General features: G+C 39.5%; 1 protein-coding gene across 1 annotated transcript in view; it reads right to left on the reverse strand.

Moving 5' to 3' along the window:
- The window catches only part of sdk2a (sidekick cell adhesion molecule 2a), a gene marked incomplete at its 3' end in the record, with an annotated part of 72,726 nt that overhangs the window by 24,635 nt on the left and 23,339 nt on the right, over window positions 1–24,752 (reverse strand). The window contains exons 12-33 of the mRNA XM_079818134.1: window positions 24,481–24,657; window positions 23,316–23,452; window positions 23,082–23,229; window positions 13,749–13,889; window positions 13,373–13,554; window positions 11,508–11,623; window positions 11,136–11,331; window positions 10,935–11,033; window positions 10,661–10,852; window positions 9,268–9,389; window positions 9,063–9,172; window positions 8,826–8,976; window positions 5,125–5,362; window positions 4,293–4,408; window positions 4,018–4,207; window positions 3,833–3,931; window positions 2,433–2,627; window positions 2,149–2,350; window positions 1,949–2,052; window positions 1,625–1,695; window positions 1,377–1,512; window positions 248–304 (exon numbers count right to left, since the gene is read on the reverse strand). Coding sequence (XP_079674260.1) covers window positions 248–304; window positions 1,377–1,512; window positions 1,625–1,695; window positions 1,949–2,052; window positions 2,149–2,350; window positions 2,433–2,627; window positions 3,833–3,931; window positions 4,018–4,207; window positions 4,293–4,408; window positions 5,125–5,362; window positions 8,826–8,976; window positions 9,063–9,172; window positions 9,268–9,389; window positions 10,661–10,852; window positions 10,935–11,033; window positions 11,136–11,331; window positions 11,508–11,623; window positions 13,373–13,554; window positions 13,749–13,889; window positions 23,082–23,229; window positions 23,316–23,452; window positions 24,481–24,657 — 3,179 coding nt within the window. The remainder of the gene's footprint in view (window positions 1–247; window positions 305–1,376; window positions 1,513–1,624; window positions 1,696–1,948; window positions 2,053–2,148; window positions 2,351–2,432; window positions 2,628–3,832; window positions 3,932–4,017; window positions 4,208–4,292; window positions 4,409–5,124; window positions 5,363–8,825; window positions 8,977–9,062; window positions 9,173–9,267; window positions 9,390–10,660; window positions 10,853–10,934; window positions 11,034–11,135; window positions 11,332–11,507; window positions 11,624–13,372; window positions 13,555–13,748; window positions 13,890–23,081; window positions 23,230–23,315; window positions 23,453–24,480; window positions 24,658–24,752) is intronic.

Below are 24,752 nucleotides of genomic sequence, written 5' to 3' on the forward strand. Positions count from 1 at the left end.
CACGTGTTTAATGCCTCCTGGCTGAATTAAAGTATAAAAAATAATTATCCTAAACTTTTGACCGGTTATAGCTTCATTGCAGTTTTATTTATAGTTTAGCTAACAGTTCATATATCAATCACATCAATAGCTTGACTGCAGTTAAACTACTTCAGTTATGTACAGTTGAAGAAGCTCCCTCAACACTGGTATAAATGATAACTACAGAAACACTGATGAAAGATCGAGAGCGAATCTCAGGACTTACTGTCCAGCTCGTATTGGGTAAGTGAGGATTCGGTCAGGTTCCTCACACTGTAGGGGGCTGAGAACAGTTGAATGGAGAGGAGAGGATAGCAGCAAGGAGAGAGAGGGAGAGATATATAAAGAAAGTAAGAGAAAGAGAGAGAAACAAGAGCTGGATTAGTGCATTAGTTCATGCTAGCAAGAAGGCTGACAGCATTAAAGACTTAGAGAGAGAAAAACAAACTGCTCAGAAAACAATTAACACAGCCCTCATACACTGTAAAGCTTTAATTACATGCATGTTAATAAGATGAGTCACTATAGAATGAGCAGTTACAGGGAAACACAAAACAGATGAGTTAGCATTTTGCTGAATTAGTTTGTCTCTCCATGTTCTTATATAGGGGCTATGCAATGACGTCACTTTCCTGCCGGAGCACGCTCCCTCAGCCGGACAGAGTGGCAAAAGAGCTACTGCATGACTGTATTTAATAGGGGGAACTCCGAAAATGCAAGTGAAAAAAACTATTATATCAGTTTAAACTAAAGATTGGACTCGATATAGTGTTCCAGTGATCCAGTGATCCATGGATATTGACATGTTACCACGATCATGTTTCCTGACATTTATATGTGTCTGATTTCGACGCCGAGGAAATGCATAAAGCAAATTTGCCTGTGAACTCTTTATATAAATGTAATAAAGTTAGGTCTAAATCCAGGTGATCACTTATATCAATGTCATTATATAGCGTCACATTTTCCAGCCCTACAACTTGTATAGTTTTTGCCAGTGTTTATTTAAAAACATCTAATTATGCAGAATAGAAGACTGGTAAATATTTAATTGATGATTTGTCAATATATAACAATATAGCCCATGCAATATATAGTTTATGATTTTTACCCCAAGATTCAACATACACATACTTGACCCAAAATGATAACTGCAAATCTTTATTCTTTGATGTACCTTGAAGTAGATGGTAGTAATACCAAAGAATTATATGAATATCATAATCAAGGCATCATATCATGACTTGTACAAACCGTCTTTTATAAGGCTATGGTTACCACTGTAAGCTTTGTAGATAAAAGAGTTGGATAGACAAATACTAATTTAGACTCGAGTGGGTTGATTTGAGACTCACCTGTGATCTCGGCCCAGTTGGCTGGCGGGCTGTTCACTGTGCGCACTGTGAAGCTGCGTAGGCGATCATAACGCAGTTCTCTGTAGCGTACTCGAAAACCAAGCAAAATGCCATTGATCTCCTCCTCGGGGGGTGGCTGGATGGGTTTGAACAGATTACGTCATTATCTCCCGTTTGTAAACACAACGTTCAACAACAGATAAACACCCGTGTTCCCTCTCAGAACAGCGGGATGAATCGGACCTCACCTTCCAGCGGACCAGCACAGATGTGGTGGTGTGCGGCGTCACAGAGAGGATTGTGGGAGCTTTGTCGGGAGCTAATGGAGAACAAACAGACAGTTTGTTCAGTTAATGACTGCAGAGCTGCAAAGACCCTGATAAGAGTGGAAACCAGCTAAAAGTGGTGTAACTGTTAGCAACGTTCTGGTTAAACGTCAAAGGTCAAGCATGAGGTAACCCAGCAGTTTTTCCCTTCACTGGCTGTGTCCAATTTTGGCCACATTATGATTCATCTCAGGCCTCGGGAACTTGCTCCCAGACAGCATTAAAGCGTTTCGCAGTTGCCCCTACCGTCCTGAAGAGTGGTGATTGCCTCGCTCTCCACGCTGTACTCGCTGTCCCCAATATCATTAGTGGCTTTCACTCTGAACTGGTAGGAAGTGAAAGGCTTGAGCCTGCGAACAGGAAAAAAGCTTGGTAGGTTTACTTCAGCACTGCCAGTTTTGTCCTCTGTGACCCTCAAAAGTTCGACAGGCTCAATTCAGACTTACCTGTCTATGACGTAAGAGGTGGTCTCATGGTTAACTGATGCTGAGTGGACAGTCCAGTTGCTGTCGGGCAGCTCTCTGTACTGGACGGTGTAGTATCGTATGGGCGACAGACCATCGCTGCCTGGTTCCCATGACAACAGCACACTGCGGGCCAGGACCTCTTCTTGAGGCACAACAGGACGACTTGCGGGCTGTGGGCGTGCTGAGGGGAGATTAGATAAGTCGTTTTAATCAATGGCATGTAGTAAACAGCACCTGACCTTGTAAAAAGAGGTGAAGCAGACCTCTCTTTTCTGTAGTGACCACCAGTGCTTCGGCTGCTTCTCCCCAGCCCTTTCGAGTCTGGGCTGTGAGGCGGAACACATAAACACTCTCTGGTTTCAGTCCAGCTGCTGTATACTGTCGCGCACTTGGGTTGAGCACATCAACGATGGCAGAGGTAATACTGGAGGAGTTTCTCCGGTAAGCAATCTGATAGGCTAGATGAGAGAAACATATAAACATAGCAGTCAGTGGATTCTGAAATTGATTATCATGTAACTGGTCCTACAAGGACCTCATCACATGGGATTTAAACCAACATCAACCAGACAAATGCAGACGCACTTATAAGGACACTTCTAGCGTCAGTTGCTACTGCACCTCTTGAGGCCAGGGAAGAGAGGTTGCCTGCACAGCTATCTCTATCAGCTAGCTTTCATAACACTCACTTCCTAAAACTCACTCCCATCCGGGTCACGGCACCAAAAAACTAGTCCTACCTGCACTGCTCCGGGTGGGATTTGAACAACCAGAATGGGAGACAAATGCACTAACTTGCTACTAGTTCTTGTTGCAGAGCCATGTTCACTGACAGCTGATAAATTGCGGTAAATCTTAGGGTTTGTTCACACTTGTTGGCATTGGCATTGGCATTTTTATCCTCAAACCTAAAGGCATAGGGATACGTTCACAATCTGATTGGTCAGCTTTTATGACATATTGCCTATTTTGAGACGGAACTTACAGAGCATCCAAAATAATACTGTGTGCTGGGATAAAATGTGCACATGTAGCCTGCATATGATGGTATTTTGACCAGCTGAGAACTCGTGAAGAGCTTATAAAATGTGTAAAGGAGTCAAAACAGCGGCAGGAATCCCTCCGTCTCACACACAAACGAAGATCTGCTGCGACGAGAGGCAACTGTGAATGCAACATCATGACTATGATGAGGAAAAACTGATATGCGTGAGCATTCTGTCCTTTTTAGGGTCTCATTTTTCTTTTTTTGGTTCTTTTAGATGTCTTTGGTCCATGTTGCGTTTATTCGAACTGCACCAGAGTTTATTTGGAAGAGGACTGAGACCTAGGTTGTTGTTTGGTGCATACAAGACTTTGGATGCAATCGTTCACATTTAATCAAATGAACCGCACTAACAGAGCAATCACCAAGTGTGAACACACCATTAGAAGTTCTGCAATTGTGCTATTGTTAAGTGTGACTGCTCCAACAAGATGACAATGGGACTATTGGGACCAAAGTTTCGGCTGTGATGTGTATCAATCCAATCTGACATGTAAGACCATGGTCTAGTGCGTCATTGATTTTATCCATGGTCATACTGGGATCATGGTTCAATCTGACAAGTAACTATAGTAAAGGACTGCAAAAATCGTATAGAGTGCAGTGCACCCAACTTACCAAGGATTATGCCATTTGGCTTGGCAGGGGGCTGCCAGATCAATCTTACTGAGGAAGTCCTAACTTCAGGGAAAAGGATCCCGACTGGAGGCCCAGGTACTGTTAAAAAAATGTAAATGTAACCTGCACAATATAAGCAAGATTAATAACCTATGGTGGTTGTTAATTGTGGTTTAGACTCTTACCATCATCAAGCGTGCGCTCAAAAATGGGCGGAGAACTCGGCATGCCATCTCCTATACGTGTGAAGGCTAGAACCTGGATCTCATAAAGCACATACTTCCCAAGACCAACGAGCTGGACACTATAAGTGGTATTTCCCTCCACCATCCAGAAATGCAGAGTCGACTCTGCATCCTTCTCTTTGTACACCACCTGATTTGAGGAGGAATAGATGCATCTCTTCAGTACAATGAACTCAAGGTCAGTAAATCTAGTTTGAAGCTGGTTTACAATGTACCTTATAGCCCAGAATTAGTCCATTGCGGTCAGTCTCTGGCACGTCACCCCAGCGGACCAGGATGCTGCTGGAGGTGGTAGCAAAGGCGGAAACATTTGCAGGGCCACTGGAGGGGACTAAAAAAATGGAGAAAACATAGAATTAACAACTGTAAGAGCGATCAGAGTTTCAAACGAGATCAGCGTGCATTTTGTCACTCATTGTACCTGTCACGTTTACAAGATAAAGCATATGCCAACGCAGTCTGGTTACAATTCGATACATGATGGTAAAAACGTGTTGCCGACTGTGCTGCCAGCTGTTAATCAAACTGTGAATGACAGACGGTTTGACTGATGAGAAAATTACTTTTTTTTCAATACTTGCATGAAACAAATAACTTTTTAATGGTCTAAGCAATGGAGAGCAATGGAGGAAAAAGACTCCAGGGAATCTCATATCTCCCCTAAAGTTTCAGATGAAATCTCAACAATCTCACAAACTTGGATTTGCTACGACAAAGTCTGCAATCAAAAGTTGAACTCAAATATGTCTCATCAATTATCTGAGTTATACTATCCACAGTTATTTTATAGGTATCTTCTCTTCCAGAACACCTACCATTTTTATTTCTCATAAGACATTTTAGTAGGTACAAAGTTAGTTGAATCATAACTGCAAACTCCATTAAGACTCATGGACAATAAAAGTACAACCTTTGAGTAATAAAGTGTTCTTGTAGGAAGCCATCATAATTAATTCAAAGGCCAGCATTGTTGTAAAAGCATTTGAGAATGTACAGAAGAGCAAAAGTTCAAGAGAGGGAAGAAAGAAAGCACAGAAGATTTCTCACCTGACTCTCTGGTTCTCCCGTGAACTGGCTGGCTCCACGGTCCTGGCCCGATGCCATTAAACGCCTGCACTTTGACCTCGTATTCTGTCCACTCCTCCAGGTCCTCAATGGTAAACTCTCTCTCTTGCCTGTCAGGAATGATGTGGGACAGGAACCCAGCCTTTGAGCCCAGACGAGAGTACTGCACCCTGTAGCCCACCAGCTCTGGATTGCCATTGTATTCCCACTCCGGCAGCGGCTAGAATACAGACACACTTCAATTTAGATTATAAATCTTAGAATATTTATTGCCACTCGACTAGGTCTTAGAACCGGTAGGAAAATAAAATCACAAATGAAGTCCTATAGTCCAATACCCCAACTGTTTCTCCCAAAACAATGAGATGCAAATGGAGAATTCTGCTTATGTTTTCAATATTTTCTGGTTTATCTACAAAAAAAAAAAGACCCAGAGAATCTCTCTTAGAGTTTCAGAAAAGACACTGGGTCTCATTCACTAATAATCGTGTGATTATCTGTGTATTTTACAAAAAATCACAACACGTACGCACATTAATATGTTTTTAACCTCATTCTAATGTTAATCAAGTTGGAGTATTCTAAATGAGTGATTGCATGCCCGAGGTTAGTAATTATTTCGTAGATAACCTTTCATTTACAGCCTTTTGTGACTCTCAGCAGACATATGATCCACGTGCAGCAAGATCCTAAAAAATGCCAAGTGTGCCATCCTCAAAACCAGTTCAAACATAATAAATACCTTTTATACAACCCCAAATTACAGACCTGGCATTTATCGAGCTATACATATCTGCACTTTTATTTCTATAGCTCATCCTGGGTCAACATTTAATTCAGTAACATTAGGCACTTTTAATTTATATGCTGTTTAATGTTGTTGATCAAGTTATTTTACATATGCATACATGTGATATTGCTCGTTTCTGCATTTTATTCGCATGTGTATGGATCAGGGGCCTCATTTATAAAACTTTCCGTAGATTTCATCCTAAAAGTGTACGTAAAAACAATCCCTTTATAAATCCCTCCGACTCTGCCAAAACCTTGTTAGGATGATCACTTTCGTAGAGATGGCAGCAGTTAAAACAAATTCTTTCACAAGGCGTTCGTTGGAAGAAAAAAAAGCGACCAACGCGATTTACAAATCCAGCAGCAGGCCAGTGACAGGACAGAGCTTCACACGCTTATGAGAAACGTAGGTGGCTGGCTGGATGTGTTGTTAGCAATGCCCTTTATTGCTTTCCCTGTCTTTTATTTCAAAGTGTCGGTACTGAAGTTTTGTGGACAACAACGGGAGTAAAAGACCTCAAATATCTAACTGTATAATGCAAACGTCATGACACTACTGAGATGACTGACTTTAATCAGAGAGTCATTGAGAAATTTGCTGGCCAGAAAGAAAGGAGAGCAAAATGTATGTTCAAGTAGTCAACACGCTAGTCTGTTGTTGTCGTTTTCTTTTGTTTTTCCTTTCCTCATTAAATTATATGTGGGAAATGAATGTGTATAAAGATAAAAGTGAAGACACTGTTTTCTCTTTAATGCTTGAATTTAGTCAACATGCATCTTGATACTGCCCCCCCCCCCCAAAAAAAAAACGCCCCCCCAAAAATAATTATCACCAGCTGCCACTGTATTACATTGTATTAATTTGTAATTATTATTACCAATACAATCAAGCTGTGGTATTTGAACATGTCTGTTTTTAAATGTGAAAAAAAAGTTTAAAGTCGGCAAGAAATCAAATTTTACAATTCGTATTTTTATATTTAATATTGTAGTGTTTACTATGACTAATTTTTCTGTGCACTTCATTAATTAAAAAAAAATAATTTACCCTTATAATCTTTAATCAAATACGTTAACTTTCCCTCCCCCATCGAAAGACTTCTCTTCTCTTCCGGTCATGTGCTATGGTGCGAGGGCGAGGTTATCGCCCCCTGTCTCGTTTCTGCACCGCCTCTCAGAAACCTGTCACTGATCGTAGCAATATGGTGGTTAGGTGCATTTTTCTCGGTGTACACAATACGTTCTTCAGGAAGGACTTGAGGCAAAAAGAGAGAAATATATGAGAAATAAAAGCTTTTTTTATGTAAAAATTACTCGGACGAACAGCTTGTCATGACGGCTCGCACTTAAGAATGCAGCGTGTGTGAACGCGCAAACGGCACGCCCCCCTTATAAGGGAGAGCTGAGAAAAAAGTTTTACAGAAATAAAGCCATAAAAGGCTTAAAATAAGTGAAATCTGTAGCATAAACCAGCGAAAAGTCATGAAATATGCTCAGTAACATATGTAGAAAAGATTTAGAGAGAAAATACATTTATTTTAGAGATAGATTGAGTTTCTCCACAACTGAGTGCAAACTGGCATTCAAATCTGCCTCCATTTTATTAGCAACGCCCAACTTCCAACGAGCCAATCAATTCCCGAAGGACGAAATCAAGCCCCGCCCTACATTTTTTCTAATTTCAGAAGCCGTTTCACTCAGATATACGTCACAATAAGGAGAAAAAGACGATCTCAACTTCCGTTTTACGGCGACTTTAATTAATACAAATTATACATTTCAACCACATGGTGGAATTGGCAGACATTCCCTTAGGCATCATGCACCATGGTAGCAGGTCAAAGCATTCTCGAGTATTAAAATGCAGCTATAATGCATGTAGGTGGCTTGAATTAATATTTCATGTCGATTTACAATGGTTACATACTGTTAAAATTGGTATTGATATCTTCGTAAGATTTCCGAATCTAGAATAGTGGACTAACTTTACCGCGCTCCGAGAGCCCCCTAGTGGTCGGGAGCATTTCCATTGTGTTGTCGCTTTTTCTTTGTGTTGTGGCTTGATCGTTGTGTTGTGGCTTGATTTCGTTGTGTTGTGGCTTTTTCGTTGTGTTGCGGCTTAATTTCGTTGTGTTGTGGCTTGATTACGTTGTGTTGTGGCTTTTTCATTGTGTTGTGGCTTAATTTCATTGTGTTGTGGCTTTTTCGTTGTGTTGTGGCTTAATTTTGTTGTGTTTGTGAACTACTGGGCCACCGTAGAGTGCAGAATCTCCTGATCAAAACACAGGTGAAGAAGAAACAGAAACAAGCAATCTCATATAAGCAGATGCATATGTAAAATAACATGATCATCAAACATTAAACAGCATATAAATCAAAACTGCCTAATGTAACAATGAAATGTGAATCCAGGACAAGCTATAGAACTGTGAAGCTTTTGGGGGTGTTGATGAACTTGATCTACTCCATCTATGTTTTGATAATAGTTCTGAATGTGAAAAAAAGAGTTAAATGTCCTAATTAAACTAAGGCCTAACTCTGGATTAATCAAAGCCCTGTCTGTGAAACCAGGCCCAAGAGTTCTCATTCATTTCTTCCAAGATCTAATTATCAGAACTTTCCAAATTAATAACATGTGTCTACTTTAATTTCTCCTAATGAATTGGGAATACGAAGCAATAGGAAACATTGATATAAGTTGCTACTTAAATAAAACATGAGAATGGGGCCTACATTAAGTCTCCAAAGCTATATGAACAAGCAAACACTGAGCAATAAAAATATTTCCTATGGGTGGAAATGCAATCTCCAGACTACTTAAAATAAAACGAACACACAATCAGTTCCACATCTTTTCTCTCGTAAACATATTGATCAGGACGCATACACACCACCCATCTGAGCCACAGGCTGGTCTCGCTGGCTGTGCGGAGAGTGATGTTGGCTGGGGCGATGTCAGGAGGAGCCTGTAGGGTCTGGATCTTCCTGGATGGTTGGCTGGGAGGGCTCGTGCCAACTATATTCACCTGCCTCATTCGAAACCTAAAATCAGATGGCAAGTTATGACACAGCCTACAGGCACTGTATATAAAATTATCCCAGAATTCAGCATGTTGCCGGGAATGGACCTGTAATACGTGTAGGGGTTCAGGCCCTGGACCTCAAGGGATCGTGCATCAGGCTCATTGGCCAACTGATGGGCCATGACCCACTCCTCATTTTCTCCGATAACACCGATCTGAACGTGCAACAAAAGAAGGAGAGATCAATGATGGCTAATAAAAAAGCTGAAACCTTGATGTGAATTCTCAACATAAATTTGTTCTGTACTACCTGAGCCTCTACCAGCCAGCGTGAGATGGATGTTTTGCCATCATAGCCCGGTTTGAACTGCAGGGTAACTGAGCGAGGGCTGATGTTGGAGATGGCGATGTTGGTAGGAGGTCCAGGCATCTCTATGGGAACGGGAGCAATAAAAAAAAATGCAAGATGAATGGTAGAAATGGCTCAGTGGGACAAAATAAAAGACCTTGGAACAATATTATTGCCATTCACTCGCAATACCTACTGCTGAATTAAAAAAAACAGTCATACCATACTGAACAATATGCAAAAGACTTTTAGATTCCTCAGATTCTTTTATCTACCTCATGTTCGGCAGAAAAAAATGCATTCAGAATCAAAGAGAGACACACATTGTCCTTATTTGCATGACACATTTCCTTCTACCATCAGTTCATTTTTGCATGCAGAAGCAGAAGCTTGCAAATTAGCATCATGGGGAACAAAAAGTGAGACAAGATAGGTTTGATTTAAAAAACAGTGTGATCCATCCAGCATACCGATGCTTCATTATGAGCATCTACAGAGGAAAACTTCAAAGCATCTTTTCACGGTGTCTCGTCTCACTGTCTTTAGTTTCTTGCTTGTGTCTAAGAGGTGGCTGAAGATTATGAATATTTACGCACAAGGTCATCATATTCAGCCTGCCTTCATTAACTCTGATATCAAGAGTAAGGTTAATAAGGCCACACAATTGAAAGTCAACATACAAGTGTACAACCCAGTTGTCTTTTAAGCTCTTACATTGATATCAGCGCTCAACAGTAATGATTTTTTTCTGCTTGCTCAGTTGTTCAGATTTCTACTGGCCCCAACAAACAATAAAACATAAATTAAAGGGTTAGTTAGTACCCAAACATTTTAATTACCCCATGATTTACTCACCCTCAAGCCGGCTAGGTATACATCCACGCTAGAATATCAAGGTGAAAGTCATCATAGCTTGTGTAGTATATACCCAGCTCCCAACCCATCTTTGAGAATAGATTAACGACAATATTTTTTTTATCGCCCGATAAGAGTCTCACGTTAACGCAGCACGTTAACGACGATAACGGCCCACCACTAATATATATATATATATATATATATATATATATACAGGGAGTGCAGAATTATTAGGCACGTTGATTTTCTGATCATATTTTATATACTGTAGACCTAAATATAACTCCTATTGTGTTCGGCTGAAAGAAGAAAGTCATGTACACATTGAGGCTTGAGGGTGAGTAAATTATGGGATAATATGAGATAATATAGTCATTATAATAATACAGGGTACCTGAAGGCAGCAACAAATTCAACACTTTTGCTGTAAAACGATGACGGTAATGACGTAGTCTTGGAGTGAAAGAAAACCTGACTTTGAATGAGTAGAACTGACCTGGTGGCACACCAGAGGAAATGGTGGAGGACGACAGCTGACCTTGACCTTTGGAGGTCATACCGGCCACCTGAATGGTGTAGGTAGTGAGTGCAGTCAAACCGGTGACCCGGTACTCCTGCGTGATGTTCGGCAGGTAATGCGTGACACGCGTGTTTGTCCTGTTGAATTCCTCCCAGGAAATGCGATACCCTGCGGGAACAAGACCGGAAGCGGTTGAGCATACAGTAGCTTCAGATGATGAGAAGAAATCGCCATTTGTTGGTACGGGTACCTGTGAGGAGACCGTTCTTCTCAGGCGGATCTTTCCAGCTCACTTTGAGAGATGTGTCCAGGATTTCTGTGAAGCTCAGGTGACCTACAGGTCCTGGGGCTGAGTATACAGACACCAACACTGAGTCTTTTCAAACAGACACCTGTCAGCCTAAAGAGAACAATGCTATGAGTAGAGATGAATACATATAAGGACACTCACTGTCTTCGTGGGTGCGTATGCGCTGCGGAGTGCTGCGGGGACCATCTCCTGGCGTAGTGAAGCACAGCACGCAGGTGAAGTACTGCGTGAACTTCTTCAGTCCGGTGATGTAACCTACATGAACGCTGTCTTGAAAATTGGGTCTCACAGTAACCAAGGTAACATCTTCCTCGTGGCCTGGTTCCCATGCCAACAGCTGAAAAAAGAAAAAAAAAACGGACAGATGTGACCACTATTGCTTAGCACAAGCCAATGTGAATCCTGCTGCTGCTGTCTCAGCATGACATATATTGGAAGTAATGAAACCATTATAATAAAAGGAGCGTTACAGTCCTGTGTTTGACCACTAGAAGGCAGTGGTGGGACGCTCACCTTGTATCCCTGGTTGATGCCATTGATGAACTGTGGACTTGGGGCGCTCCATGTGAAACGGACTGTGGTGGAGTTGACAGCCTCCGCCTGGACATTCCCAGGTGGGACCGTGGGCACTTGAAAAGAGAAGATTTGAGGAGATGAGATGGTGAGGGAAATCAAAGAGCTGACAGTGACTAAAAAAGAGACAGAGACAATAATTCCATCCTTTTCTTTTTGTGAGAACTATTTGACATGGTACTGTTATCTTACATACAAATTGATCTATCATGAAAAGCAGCCATTTTAAATGGGTGATTTTGACCTGTCATGCCTCGCTGGTCTGTATCCAACAATTACAATCACACAATGTCATAATTTGTAAACAATATATTCAAATTTGGTATGAATATGATTATATGAATATGATTACAAGACCACACACACACACACACACACACACACACACACACACACACACACACACACACACACACACACACACACACACACACACACACACACACACACACACACACACACACACACACACACACACACACACACACACATATATATATAGCTGTGACCTTGTAAATGCATGATTGCTCCCCATTACAAACAATTAAATGTTCCTTAAAATTGTGACAAAAAAGAAGTGACGTGATTTGAACCATTTTCTCAAGTAAATCATTCCATTTTACTGCACAAACTGTAATGTTGATGGCTTAACTATTGAACCCTGTTACCCAAGTTAAAAATAAATATATCTAAAATATATCTAACATTAAATTAAATATTACATCGGCTAATCAAATAAATCATATAAATATATATTTATATTTATTATACATATTTAGTTGCGACCCCTGTTGCATGCAAACCTGTAACTGCAGTTTCCACCATTACAAACAATGTAATATTCCTTAAAATTGTGACACACAGGACATGACATCATTTGAACCCTTTCTTCATCATGACGAGAAGTAAATAATCTCATTCCTTTCTCTCTATTTTTACACAAACCGTAACGTTAAATGCTTTTTCTATTAACTATTCAACCCTGTTACCCACGTTAATGTAAGTAAAAACAATTTTTTATTTAATTTATGGGAAATGTTAAATCATTTACAATAATTGTATAATATTAAATTAAATATTACACCTGTTGAAATCATATTGATATTTAATTATTAACACATTTTAACCAAAAAAAACTATTTAGCTCTGACCCACATGATATTTCCTCATTACAAAAAAAAAAATTATTAAACTTAACAGGAAGTAACAAGCAAGCAAAACAGGAATAAAGATAATCTCTTTCCATTTTCTCAATTTCTACACAAAATGTAAAGTGATGGCATTTGTTAAGCTTAAAGGCTTAGTTCACTTCAAAATGAAAATTTCCTGATAATTTACTCACTCCCATCTCATCTTAGATGTTCATGTCTTTCCTTCTTCAGTCGAAAAGTAAATAGGTTTTTTGAGGAAAACATTCCAGGATTTTTCTCCACACAATGGTCTTCAATGGCAACTAATGGGTTGAAGGTCCAAATCAATGCAGTTTCAAAGGGCGTCAGAGGCTTTACACGGTCCCAGCTGAGGAATAGGGTCTTATCTAGAAAAATCCTGGAATGTTTTCCTCAAAAAAAGTTACTTAATTTATTTTCGACTGAAGAAAGAAAGACATGAACATCTTGTATGGGATGGGGGTAAATTATCAGGAAATTTTCATTTTAAAGTAAACTAATCCTTAACCTATTCAACACTGTTACTGTAAGAAAAAAGACCAACAAATAATTTTCGTTAATTTATGAGAAACATTAAATCTAAAAATATCGAATACTAAATTAACAGTTGATATAAAATACTCTCAAGGTCCTCACCGCCTTGTAGGGTCCATTCTGTGACTTTGGGGCTGTAGACGCCTTGGCCTGCCCCGTTATAAGCGGCCACCTCAATCTCATAGTTGGTCCAAATGATGAGGTCCTCCAGCAGAAGATTTGTTTGGTCTGGGTTAGTGATGTTCTTCATCTGACAGTCCACCGGTAATCCAGAAAGACAGTACCTAAGCATGGTGGGAATAGTATGAGACTTGGAAAAAGTATCCGTCCCATGACTTTTGAGACGCAAAATATAGGAGCTTTCACTGAGAGGGATTCCAATGGGACGTGAACCAGGCTGGGCTCTGTCTACTCTAGAAGATGAGGTGCTGCTGAGAGAAGCTTGATTGTGAAAAGGACAGTCCCAGAGATCTCTCACCTGATGATGTAGCCTTGAAGCGGCCCGTTTTGGTGGCTCTCAGGGGGCGGCTGCCACTGGATCATGATGGACTGGTTGGTTCGGCCACTGGCTATCACTGTCTGAGGAGGGGCGCTGGGGGGCTCCTCGGGTAATGGTACTCTAAAAACAGGGAATTGGGAGAAAGAGCCAAAAAAGAGATTAAAAGAGAAAGTGGAATGGCCAGGTACAGGTTTGAGTCAGTTACCTCTCTCTCTATCCAATTATTTCCTGGTTTTAGTGTACCATCTAAAACAGGAGGAACACATCCAAAATGTATCATTTAAAAGAAAGATGGAGAGTGAGAGGAATCACTGAAAGATTAATATTACATACAGCATGGTCTAGCTGTCTCAGACCACATTGAAAATGTGAGTTTTTGTGCTGTTATTATTTTAACCTGGAAATAAGCAAAGTTGTATGGTTTTGAGAAGAAACTAAGGAAAGTTATGGTGCAGAAAGAATCTGAACCTGGTCTACACTATTCTTAGCTGAACACATTTGTGACATTGACCACATATGTGACCCTGGACCACAAAACCAGTCATAAGTCGCACGGGTATGTTTGTGGCAGTAGCCAACAATACATTGTATGGGTCAAAATGATCGATTTTTCTTTTATGCCAAAAATCATTAGGATATTAAGTAAAGATCATGTTCAATGAAGATATTTTGTTCATTTCCTACCGTAAATATATCACAGATTTATTATTATTAGTAATATGCGTTGCTAAGGACTTCATTTGGACAACTTTAAAGGCAATTTTCTCAATATTTCGATTTTTTTGCACCCTCAGATTCCAATTTTTTTCAAATAGTTGTATCTTGACCAAATATTGTCATATCCTAACCAACCATGGATCAATGGAAAGCTTATTTATTCAGGTTTTGTATAAATCTCAAACATGTTGACCCTTATGACTGGTTTTGTGGTCTAGGGTCACACGTGTTGACTGTATCTGTGTGTCATTGTAATGCAGTTGCCAGTGAATAGCGATTAAGGACTTTTCAAAAGCCGTCTGAGCGCTGGCTGCATTTTGAGCAGGGCCCCTCGAGATACGTGCTTTCTCTCTGTGTGAGATGATCAAAGACACCCCAGCCAAAAATGGCTAATACCAGAGAGTAAAAAAAAAAAATCAGCAAGACTCCTCTTAAATCTATTTAACTTGACATCTTGATATCTCCTGCGTGAGAGCCTCAGTTCTGAGGCTGAGATAAAGCGCAGTGTTTTAGGATCAAAGAAATAGGCGCGGATCCTTGAGCGGCGGCAGTGCTATTATGTCACCCCCACCTCTGTGGGTTCCCCCGTCTGAACGTGCTGAGAGAAGAATGTCTTCTGATCTGCAAGTTGCAAAACGAGTGGAAGTTGTTAGTTGAGAGAATAGATCTGGTGTGAGATGAGCTCACACTCTGTGGGAATGAGCGGATGGTACTTTTTTTTGTGCATCAGTGCATGAGTTTGAGGTGCGTTTGTCAGAATCAGGAAGGTTTATAATACCTGATAGCATTCCCATTCATCTCACTGGCAGCTGCTTGCTCAGATAATACATGATTTTTAAATCTGTCATCTTTTTTTCAAGGGAGTTCAGTTCGAATCAGTTCAATAACTCACCCATAACATGCTTATTTATCACCAACTACTGGAGTAAATATGTCATTTGAACGAATCAGTGAATTAATCTGAACTGGGATGAATCAAAATTATGTAAACGTGTAAACATGTACACTACCATTGTATGGAAGCTTGTTTCTACCACAGAATAAAACATTTTAAAAGATGCAATTCTGACTTTTTATCTCACAATTGTGAGTTTACATCTTGCAATTCTGATTGTGAGATATAAAGTCAGAATTGTGTGATATAAAGTCAGAATTGTGAGAAATAAAGTCAGAATTGTGTGATAAAAAGTCAGAATTGTGTGGTATAAAGTCAAGAATTGTGAGATATAAAGTCAGAATTGTGTGATATAAAGTCAGAATTGTGATATAAAGTCAGAATTGTGAGTTATAAAGTCAGAATTGTGTGATATAAAGTGAGAATTGTGAGATATAAAGTCAGAATTGTGAGTTATAAAATCAGAATTGTGAGATATAAAGTCAGAATTGTCAGAATTGTGTGATATAAAGTCAGAATTGTGATATAAAGTCAGAATTGTGAGTTATAAAGTCAGAATTGTGTGATATAAAGTGAGAATTGTGTGATATAAAGTCAGAATTGTGAGTTATAAAGTCAGAATTGTGTGATATAAAGTGAGAATTGTGAGTTATAAAGTCAGAATTGTGTGATATAAAGTGAGAATTGTGAGTTATAAAGTCAGAATTGTGTGATATAAAGTGAGAATTGTGAGTTATAAAGTCAGAATTGTGTGATATAAAGTGAGAATTGTGAGTTATAAAGTCAGAATTGTGAGATATAAAGTCAGAATTGTGAGTTATAAAGTCAGAATTGTGAGATATAAAGTCAGAATTGTGAGTTATAAAGTCAGAATTGTGAGATATAAAGTCAGAATTGTGTGATATAAAGTCAGAATTGTGAGTTATAAAGTCAGAACTGTGTGATATAAAGTGAGAATTGTGAGATATAAAGTCAGAATTGTGAGTTATAAAGTCAGAATTGTGATATAAAGTGAGAATTGTGAGATATAGTCAGAATTGTGAGATATAAAGTCAGAATTGTGTGTTATAAAGTCAGAATTGTGAGTTATAAAGTCAGAATTGTGTGTTATAAAGTCAGAATTGTGAGTTATAAAGTCAGAATTGTGAGTTATAAAGTCAGAATTGTGAGATATAAAGTCAGAATTGTGAGATATAAAGTCAGAACTGTTTGAGGTCAGTAAATTTTTTTGTTGTTGATAGAAATACTTTTATTCTGCAAGGATTTATTAAATACTTTAGAAGTTACAGTAAAGACATTTATTATGTTCAAAAGATTCTATTTCAAGTTATGAACTTTTAATTCATCAAAGAATCCAAGGGAAAATGTCTCATGGTTTCCACAAAAATATTATGCAGCATAACTGAAACATTGATAATGATAAAAAAGTTTCTTGAGCATTAGCATCAGCATATAATAATGATTTCTGAAAGATCATGTGACACTGAAGACTGAAGTTATGATGCTGAAAATACAGCTTTGACATCACAGGGATAAATTAGATAAGTTATTTAAATTTGTTAAAAAAAATGCAGCCTTGGTGATCATAAGACACTACTTTCAAAAACCTTTGAAAAATCTTACTAACCCCAATCTTTTGAATGGTAGCTGATTGATGGGACTGTATGTGTTCGTGTGGTGCAATCAGCCAGAGTTAGCAGACAGAGAAATATTTAATCCAGATAAAATGCAAATTTTAAATGGTTGTCAGTGAAAAAAAGGAATGCCTGCATAGTGTGTAGTTACAGCATACCAGCAATGCTAAGCAGCTAAACCTTGACCACTTTTTATGCTAAATGATAAATTAGGTGTCAAATGATGAAACCTCCACGAAGACTCTGAGTTCACCACTTTGACCACTGTTAAGTGTGTTCGAGAACAATATGGCATTTCGTAATAGTGTGTTATTCATTTTCGCCCTCAGGGATGTTAGCTCTTGACGGGGTATTACATCAGCTACACACATTTTTTATATATATTTTCCCAGTCTGTTTCTTTTAACTCCGCGGAGGACTTTGGTGTCCTGGGCAGCAGATTATTGATTTGCCACAGTTGTGCATGCGCAGGAAGTTGCAGACGGGCAAATAATGTTTACTTCCCACATGCTTTCAGATCTCATCCTCAAACATTGATTTGAGCTTGACTTTTTCCATTTTCAATCAGTCTCTCTCCTGCTGTAATGCGGCATACACGCTTCACTCTCCAGCTGATCCGAAGAAACTCCAAATGTAACTGTTCTATCAGATTACGAGAATCAAACATCAGTGAACGACTGCTTCTGTCATAGCAGGATCCCTTAAGACTCAACCAGATACGAATATTAATGCTCAAACATCAAATTCATGCAGAAATGTTGTTTGGCATTTTCTCGTTTTTTGGGGCATCTTTGAGTCAGGATGTTACGTGCGCGTGTGTGCTTGCGTCTCAGACGTCACAGGCGTTCCTGTGGGATCGGGGCACGTTTGAAGGCGCAAGTCACTTGGCGCTCTTTGTAATGCTGTAGTAGACAGAGTTGAAAGTGGTTGTACAAAAGCTGCTAAAAATCTCTCATTGCACAGTTCCATTCCTCCCAGCACTGCGGGCTGGAGACTCTGACTCAGCTGAATAATGCACTACCTCCCTCCTCATGAGGGCCGTAGGTCTGCGGGAAAGAAAGTCTTCCAGCTTTTGCCAGGCTTTTGTGGCTATTCTTCTACGCTTAAGTGCGATTCTCACGGACATGTCTGCGCTAGTCCTCAGGACACCACAGGAAACCCTGTTCACTGACTGTCTGATGGAAAGCATTGTACTGAAAAATCACTAGCTCCAATCTGATCTCAGGCTGGTATTACTCACTTCTGGAAGTAAGGGAACAACGGCTTTCTTAGCAGACTGTCTGAGCAATGAAGAACGCCACTATTTCCCAAAGGTAAGTGGCATCAAATCTATTGGTCCCACTTTATATTAAGTGTCTGTAGCTACTATGTGCTAACTTTTAAAATAATCAATTGATTCAATGCACTTTTAGTTTACCTATCTGTTTTTGCCCTGTACATGAGTGATTGGCGATACATTTTGCATTTTAGAAAGTATCTTATTGAAAAAATGTTCAGTTTTAATAATTCAGTGCTTGACAAACACAAGTTACTTCTTTTTTTAACTTTTAACACAAAAACATTTCTTTATAGTATTGTTTATAAACTCTGTTACTGTCAACTCTGTTACATACTGTCAACTATTTTTTAAACAATTTAATGTTGTAGAATTTGGAAAATGACTATTTAGGGCTTTTATAAATAAAATAAATGACATATTACCAAAAGAAAAGTAAAATAAACTATTTTTATTACACAATGGTACACGATGGAAAAATACACTGACTAATTTAGAACATTTACATCTTGTGATCCATGACAATGAGTAACATATTAAAATTATTAAAAAAATTAAACATTTGAAAAAAGCTGAAAAAATGACTGTACACCAAATGTACCTGCAATTATAGAATCACCCACATATATTTTAAAAATACCTGCATGTAATTACAGCTGTAATTACACTGTTAACCCTTTCCTTTTAAAGAACTAATATAAAGCGTGACCTATTTGTTCAAAATTTCCCATACATCTGTTCACAAAGACTGACATTATTTAATAAATGTTTTCCCATATAACATTTAGTTTTCTGCACCTTTCGCACACACTAAAGGCCAAAGTATCCTTCAGTTTTTACACACTAGGCAGTGGTTCCCAACCTTTTTTACTCAAAGGCCCACCTCCTCTCCGAATCAATACAGCAAGGATACCCCCCCCCCGTATTGCTCCTTATGGTTCCCCCATGTTTTTTTAAACAAAAGTATTCAAGATATATTAACCTTCTTCAGTGTTCTATTTTGCAAACATACTTTGCAGACATTCTTTACAACTTGGAAGTACTTGCTCTTCTCAGTTTTACAGTACAATAAGTACAAATAAGCACAATTCAACCTGCCATACCAACCAAAAGACCACAGGGAGATGCCAAAGGGCCGCGTACAGATCCATTCATAATTAATAAACACTAAAATACAAATGAAAAATAAAATAATTCTGAATGTGTGGAAACTTAGCCATCAGAAGTCGTTGTCATCAATGAAAGTTCCTCTGTCAGAACAAGCAATCACGTCTGGAGCTGATGCCCATGTGTATAAACATCACTGATACTCACAAACTTCTCCAAAACACACTTCTTCGGCAAGCATCCATTAAAAAACACTCACATGACATTCAGTTTGACAACTACGTGAATATATTGAACTGCATTCATGCAGAAAAACAACGTTATAGCGATCAGTGAGCCGAGACCGCACATACACGGTTTGGCCATCAATAATAATGTACTCGCACGTGCCTAATACATGACTCCTGCATGTCACTGTAATCTTCTTTACCTTCATTACAATCGACATCCAAACAAAACTCTATTTAGTGAGCTGAGAGCGCACCAGCACACATACACGGTTTGCGCATCAACGGACACGCGCGTGCCTAGAATGTCCCTGCAATCGTCTTTACCTTCATTACAGCCATCGTCCATCAAAACTTTCGATAAAAGAATACGTTCAAGAGAGGTGGTTCTTTGTTTGTTTGTAATTTATATTTTTAATTGATCTTGTATTATTTACACATCAATAATACAATCAATGAATTATATGAATATATTCAAATTCATTTTAAGTTATCTCGCGGCCCACCCGGAGGATCACTGCAGCCCCCTAGTGGCCCACAGGTTGGGAACCACTGCACTAGGGTATGCATACAGTGCTTGTGACTTAAATTTCATCATCGCCATAGTACTGTGTTTGCGAAGCCTGATTTTTAAAATTTTGTATAAACTTTTGGTATTATTATTTTGTAATATTAGTCTGTCCACAAGGTGGCGACACTTTTGTCGGAACAACAACAAAATCAAACCCTCAGAGATGCAACAACAATAAACGGCCGCCTTGAAGAGCGTTACAAGATGCACACAACTCTAGCTTAAACAAGTACAAAGACATTTTATCGCGCATAGCTTCTGGAGAGAAACAGCACAGACATTGGACAAAGATGAAACTTTCTAGTGTGCATAGACCGCCTGTTCACACATGCTATAAAAAGGAGTACACTTTGAAAGCCTTTGGTTACACCATGTCTACACCCAACTTGACTGTTGTTGCGCTGCAACAGCTTCAGACTGTCTACACTGGACACGACAAAGCAACCGCTGCAAATCCATTTATTCTTTTGTGCCAGAAGTAGTGCGAGCGATATACGTCAGGAATAGAACAGAGCATCAGTTTACTGTCGGTATTTGTTGTGTGAAGTCGCGCCACACCGTGTAGACATCATCACTGATTGTAATGGGTTCTATTTGCTTTTAATAATAATACGTTTATTTTATATAGCGCTTTTCTGCAATCTCAAGGTCACTTCACAAAGACAAAGAGACAATACGGATAAACTGAGTAACATAATGAACTGATGTAGATAAAATAACATACATAACATGAATGAAATCATAAAGTTAGGGGTCACAGAAACAAGAAGCAAAAAGATATGTTTTGAGGTGGATTTTGAAATCGTGTACTGATGAAAGGTTGCAAATGTGTTCGGGAATAGAATTCAAGAGAGTGTTGGCAGCAATACAAAATGCCCTTCCACCAAACGATGGTAGTTTGTGCTGTGGAATCAATGACAGACCGGTATCAAAAAGATCTAAGTGTGCGTGCCGGGGAGTAGGTATGGATGAGATCAGAAATATGGGAGGGGGGCAAGACCATTGAGTGCTTTGAATGTGATAAGGAGTATCTTGTATTGAATACGAAAGTGAGCGGGTAGCCAGTGGAGCCTGTGTAGAAAAAGATAAATTGGGAAGACTTCTTTGTATATGTGAGAACCCATAGCTGCAGAGTTCTGAATATATTGGATCTTATGTATTGATGTATTGGGTAAGCCATAGAAAAGAGAATATCAGTAGTCAAGCCGTGAAGTGATGAAAGCATGAACTAGGGTCTCAGCATCGTTGACATTTAAAAACGGACGTAAGCGAGCGATATTACGAAGAAGGCACACTTAGTGAGTGAGGAAATGTGAGCAAGGAAAGAGAGAAAAGACAAAAATATTATGCCAAGGTTTTTAACAGTGGAAGATGGTTGAACCAAGTGCAATATTAACATTGTCAGCACAGAAACAGGATGCAATTTGAGGTGAACCAACAAAAAGTAGATCTGTTTTCTCAGTGGTGAGTTTGACAAAAAAACAGGTCATACAAGCATTTATAGCATCAATACAAGCTGATAAAGAGTTAGTGGGGAAAGGAGCATTGCCTTCAGAATGGATGTCAAGTTGGGTGTCATCTGCGTAGCAATGGAAGTTAAAGCCAACTTTTGCATCCGGGGTGTGCCACTTGCATCCGGGGTAGACACGGTGTTAGCGTTTGTGGCAAAACTGAAGTATACTTTTACTATGTCTACACCAGACAAGACTGTTGTTGTGTCACGACGCAACGGCTAGGAGTTGTCTACACTGGACTCAACAAATTGACCATTGCAAATACATTTGATCTTCATATCAGATGTAGCGCGAGTGCTTAAAGTACGTCAGGGCATCTGGAATGTGGGATGTGACGGTGAAGAAATTTTCCCACCGGTTAATCAACGTGTGACAACACAGATAAAACTGGAGTCACCGGCGGGGGCTTTTCAAATCGCTAATTTTAAACCGAAAGTAAAATGCGCACAGCCGCTCGAGCATTCATATAACGGAGCGGTGCGGAGTAAAGTGAGTCTTTTCAATGAATTTCTATGAAAGTTAAGCTTCCATAGGCATGAACTGAAAATGCACCAGACTGTTCACGCTACCGGGAATGACACTGCGGCCGTAAATGTGTGCGCACTGTGCGGCCGTGAATGTATGCCCGTGCGGCCGTGCTCATTTTACTTTTGGTTTAGAATTAGCGCCAATTAGCGGGGCGGGTTGCTTGAATTGTGGGTTCATTAGCCTGTCATTATTAATGAAAAACACAACAACAAAACAGTACAATGACGAACTCACTTAAATAGGCACTTTTACATTTCGCTTTGAAACCAAATCTTCCGCGATCATCTTGTCTGCCAGCTCTTCGCTCTCGTGAGGAATGAAATCTGACGCCTGCATTTGTGGTGCAAATCTTGTTCGGCTCACACTGTATTGAGCAGACACCTTCCGTTTTTAATTGTAGTGTCTGATCTCTAACTGAACAAAATTATTTTATTACTCTAAAAATCTAAATGGCGATGGGGGTGGTGCCGTGGTGGGCAGGTGATGTAAACGGTGTTTCGCCTGAACTCGGTAAACACCGGCAACACCGACTATCGCAGCAAGCTTTATGGCATTTAATATAAAACTGAACTGTGACTGTTCCATGTCAGTCAGATGGTCTCTTTTTATCAAAAGTGGGCAGTCCTTGACCTGAATAAGCCGCATATAACAGTTTTTGACTAATATGCTGTAGTCGAAAATCTGCCAATGTTAACTCCTTGTTACTTGAATATGTTCTGGCCCTTAAGAAACTGATCATTTTGTTACACATAAAATCTCACAGTATGAGGTCCTAAGCTTCATGCTTAACAGTGATTACAGAAAAGGTTAAAGTTTTTTCTTTTTTTTTACTCCCACACTCACCGTGCCGTCTCCCTGCTGAACTGGCCCTTCCCCACATCGTTGACGGCACACAGGCGGAACTGGTAAGAGCGTGCCGGGATGAGGCCCCCCACGATCACACTGGCGGCTTCTGGATCGATGTTGGCCAAGAGCACAGTCCATGGTGCATCTGTCACCAACAGAGACATTGAGAGTGGACTCTAGAGCTGAATGAATGAAGAGTGATGACAAAATACAGCAGGCCAGAAAACTCACTGTTCTCAGACACCTCCAGGATGTAACGGATGAGTGGGCTGTTCCCGTCAAAGGCCTGGGCCCAGGTCAGGTTGATGGTTCTTCTCTCAGAGCTGCTGAGGGTGGCGATGAGGTTCTCTGGAGCATGAGGCAACTGCCTGCAGAGAGAGACAGATCAAGACCAAAATATTAATAAGTGATCATTAATCATTCACACATTATACATAACAATTTACACTGCATTTCTTTCAGTATATACACTACCATTCAAAATGTTGGGGTCGGTAAGATGTTTTAGAAAGATGTCTCTTACGCTCACCAAGGCTGCCTTTATTTGATGCAGTAAACAGTAATATTGGGAAATATTATTAGAATTGTAAATAACCTTTTCTATGCGAAGATATTTTAAAATACAGTTTATTCGTGTGATGTTAAAGCTGAATTTTCAGCATCATTACTCATTGTCACAATAATTCTAATATATAATTATCAACGTTGACAACAGTTATGCCTTTTAATATTTTCAAAAGACATGTTGTTTTTGTTGTCAACGAAACATTTGAAATGGAAATATTTTGTCACATTATAAATGGCTTTACTGTCACTTTCGATCAATTTAATGCATCCTAGCTGAATAAATGTATTAATTTCTTTAAAAAAAATGTACTGGCCACAAACTTTTGCTGGTAGCATACATGATAAACTCTTTTAGTACTGTTTCACTTTATGTAACTTATTTTTACACTATTTTGCCAATCTGCAAACAATTTGGCAAAGCGAATGTACAATTGTTTGTCATGTCAGTAAAGCAAACCAAACTGATGTTGAGTGAGAGATAAACAGAGATTTTATAATAAACATTGTCTTTCTTGTTTGCATAAACGTTGCCTCAACTGCTTTGCCAATGCACCATTATTTGTCATGCAAAAAAAACACAATTCACTTCAGTACTTGAAACAATGAAACATTGATAAAAAGAGAGAGAGAAAATATTTACTATTCATTGCGCATTCCCAACAACCTATTGCCTCAGTTCTTTAAATCCCAATAGAAAAACAAAGCTCACAGATACAATCCAAAATGATGTCCAAGAGGCAGTGAAAACTGGTAGCTGATTGTAAATCTATAAGGGTGAAGGACACAGACAGTGGGTAATTGGCTGGACGGGAGCGTCTTGGACGTGTACCTTACTCTCAGGTGAGCGTTGCGAGAATCGTTGCCTCCAACAGAGGTGACCTTACAGGTGTAGGTCCCAATGTCCCCGGACCAAGTCTGAGATATGTGCAGGGTGCCGTTGGAGTCGAGACGCAAGCGGGGACTCGACTTAACATCAATAGCCATTCCTCCTTTTTCCCAGATGTGCCTGTAAACAACAGAGGCCTATTACTTCTTGTTTACAGCAACAATATATGGCAAAGCTATTTATTTAATGAACACACACACACACAAACAAACACA

This window comes from Gobio gobio (genome assembly GCF_949357685.1).
Source record: "Gobio gobio genome assembly, chromosome: 1".
Classification (NCBI taxonomy): Eukaryota; Metazoa; Chordata; class Actinopteri; order Cypriniformes; family Gobionidae; genus Gobio; species Gobio gobio.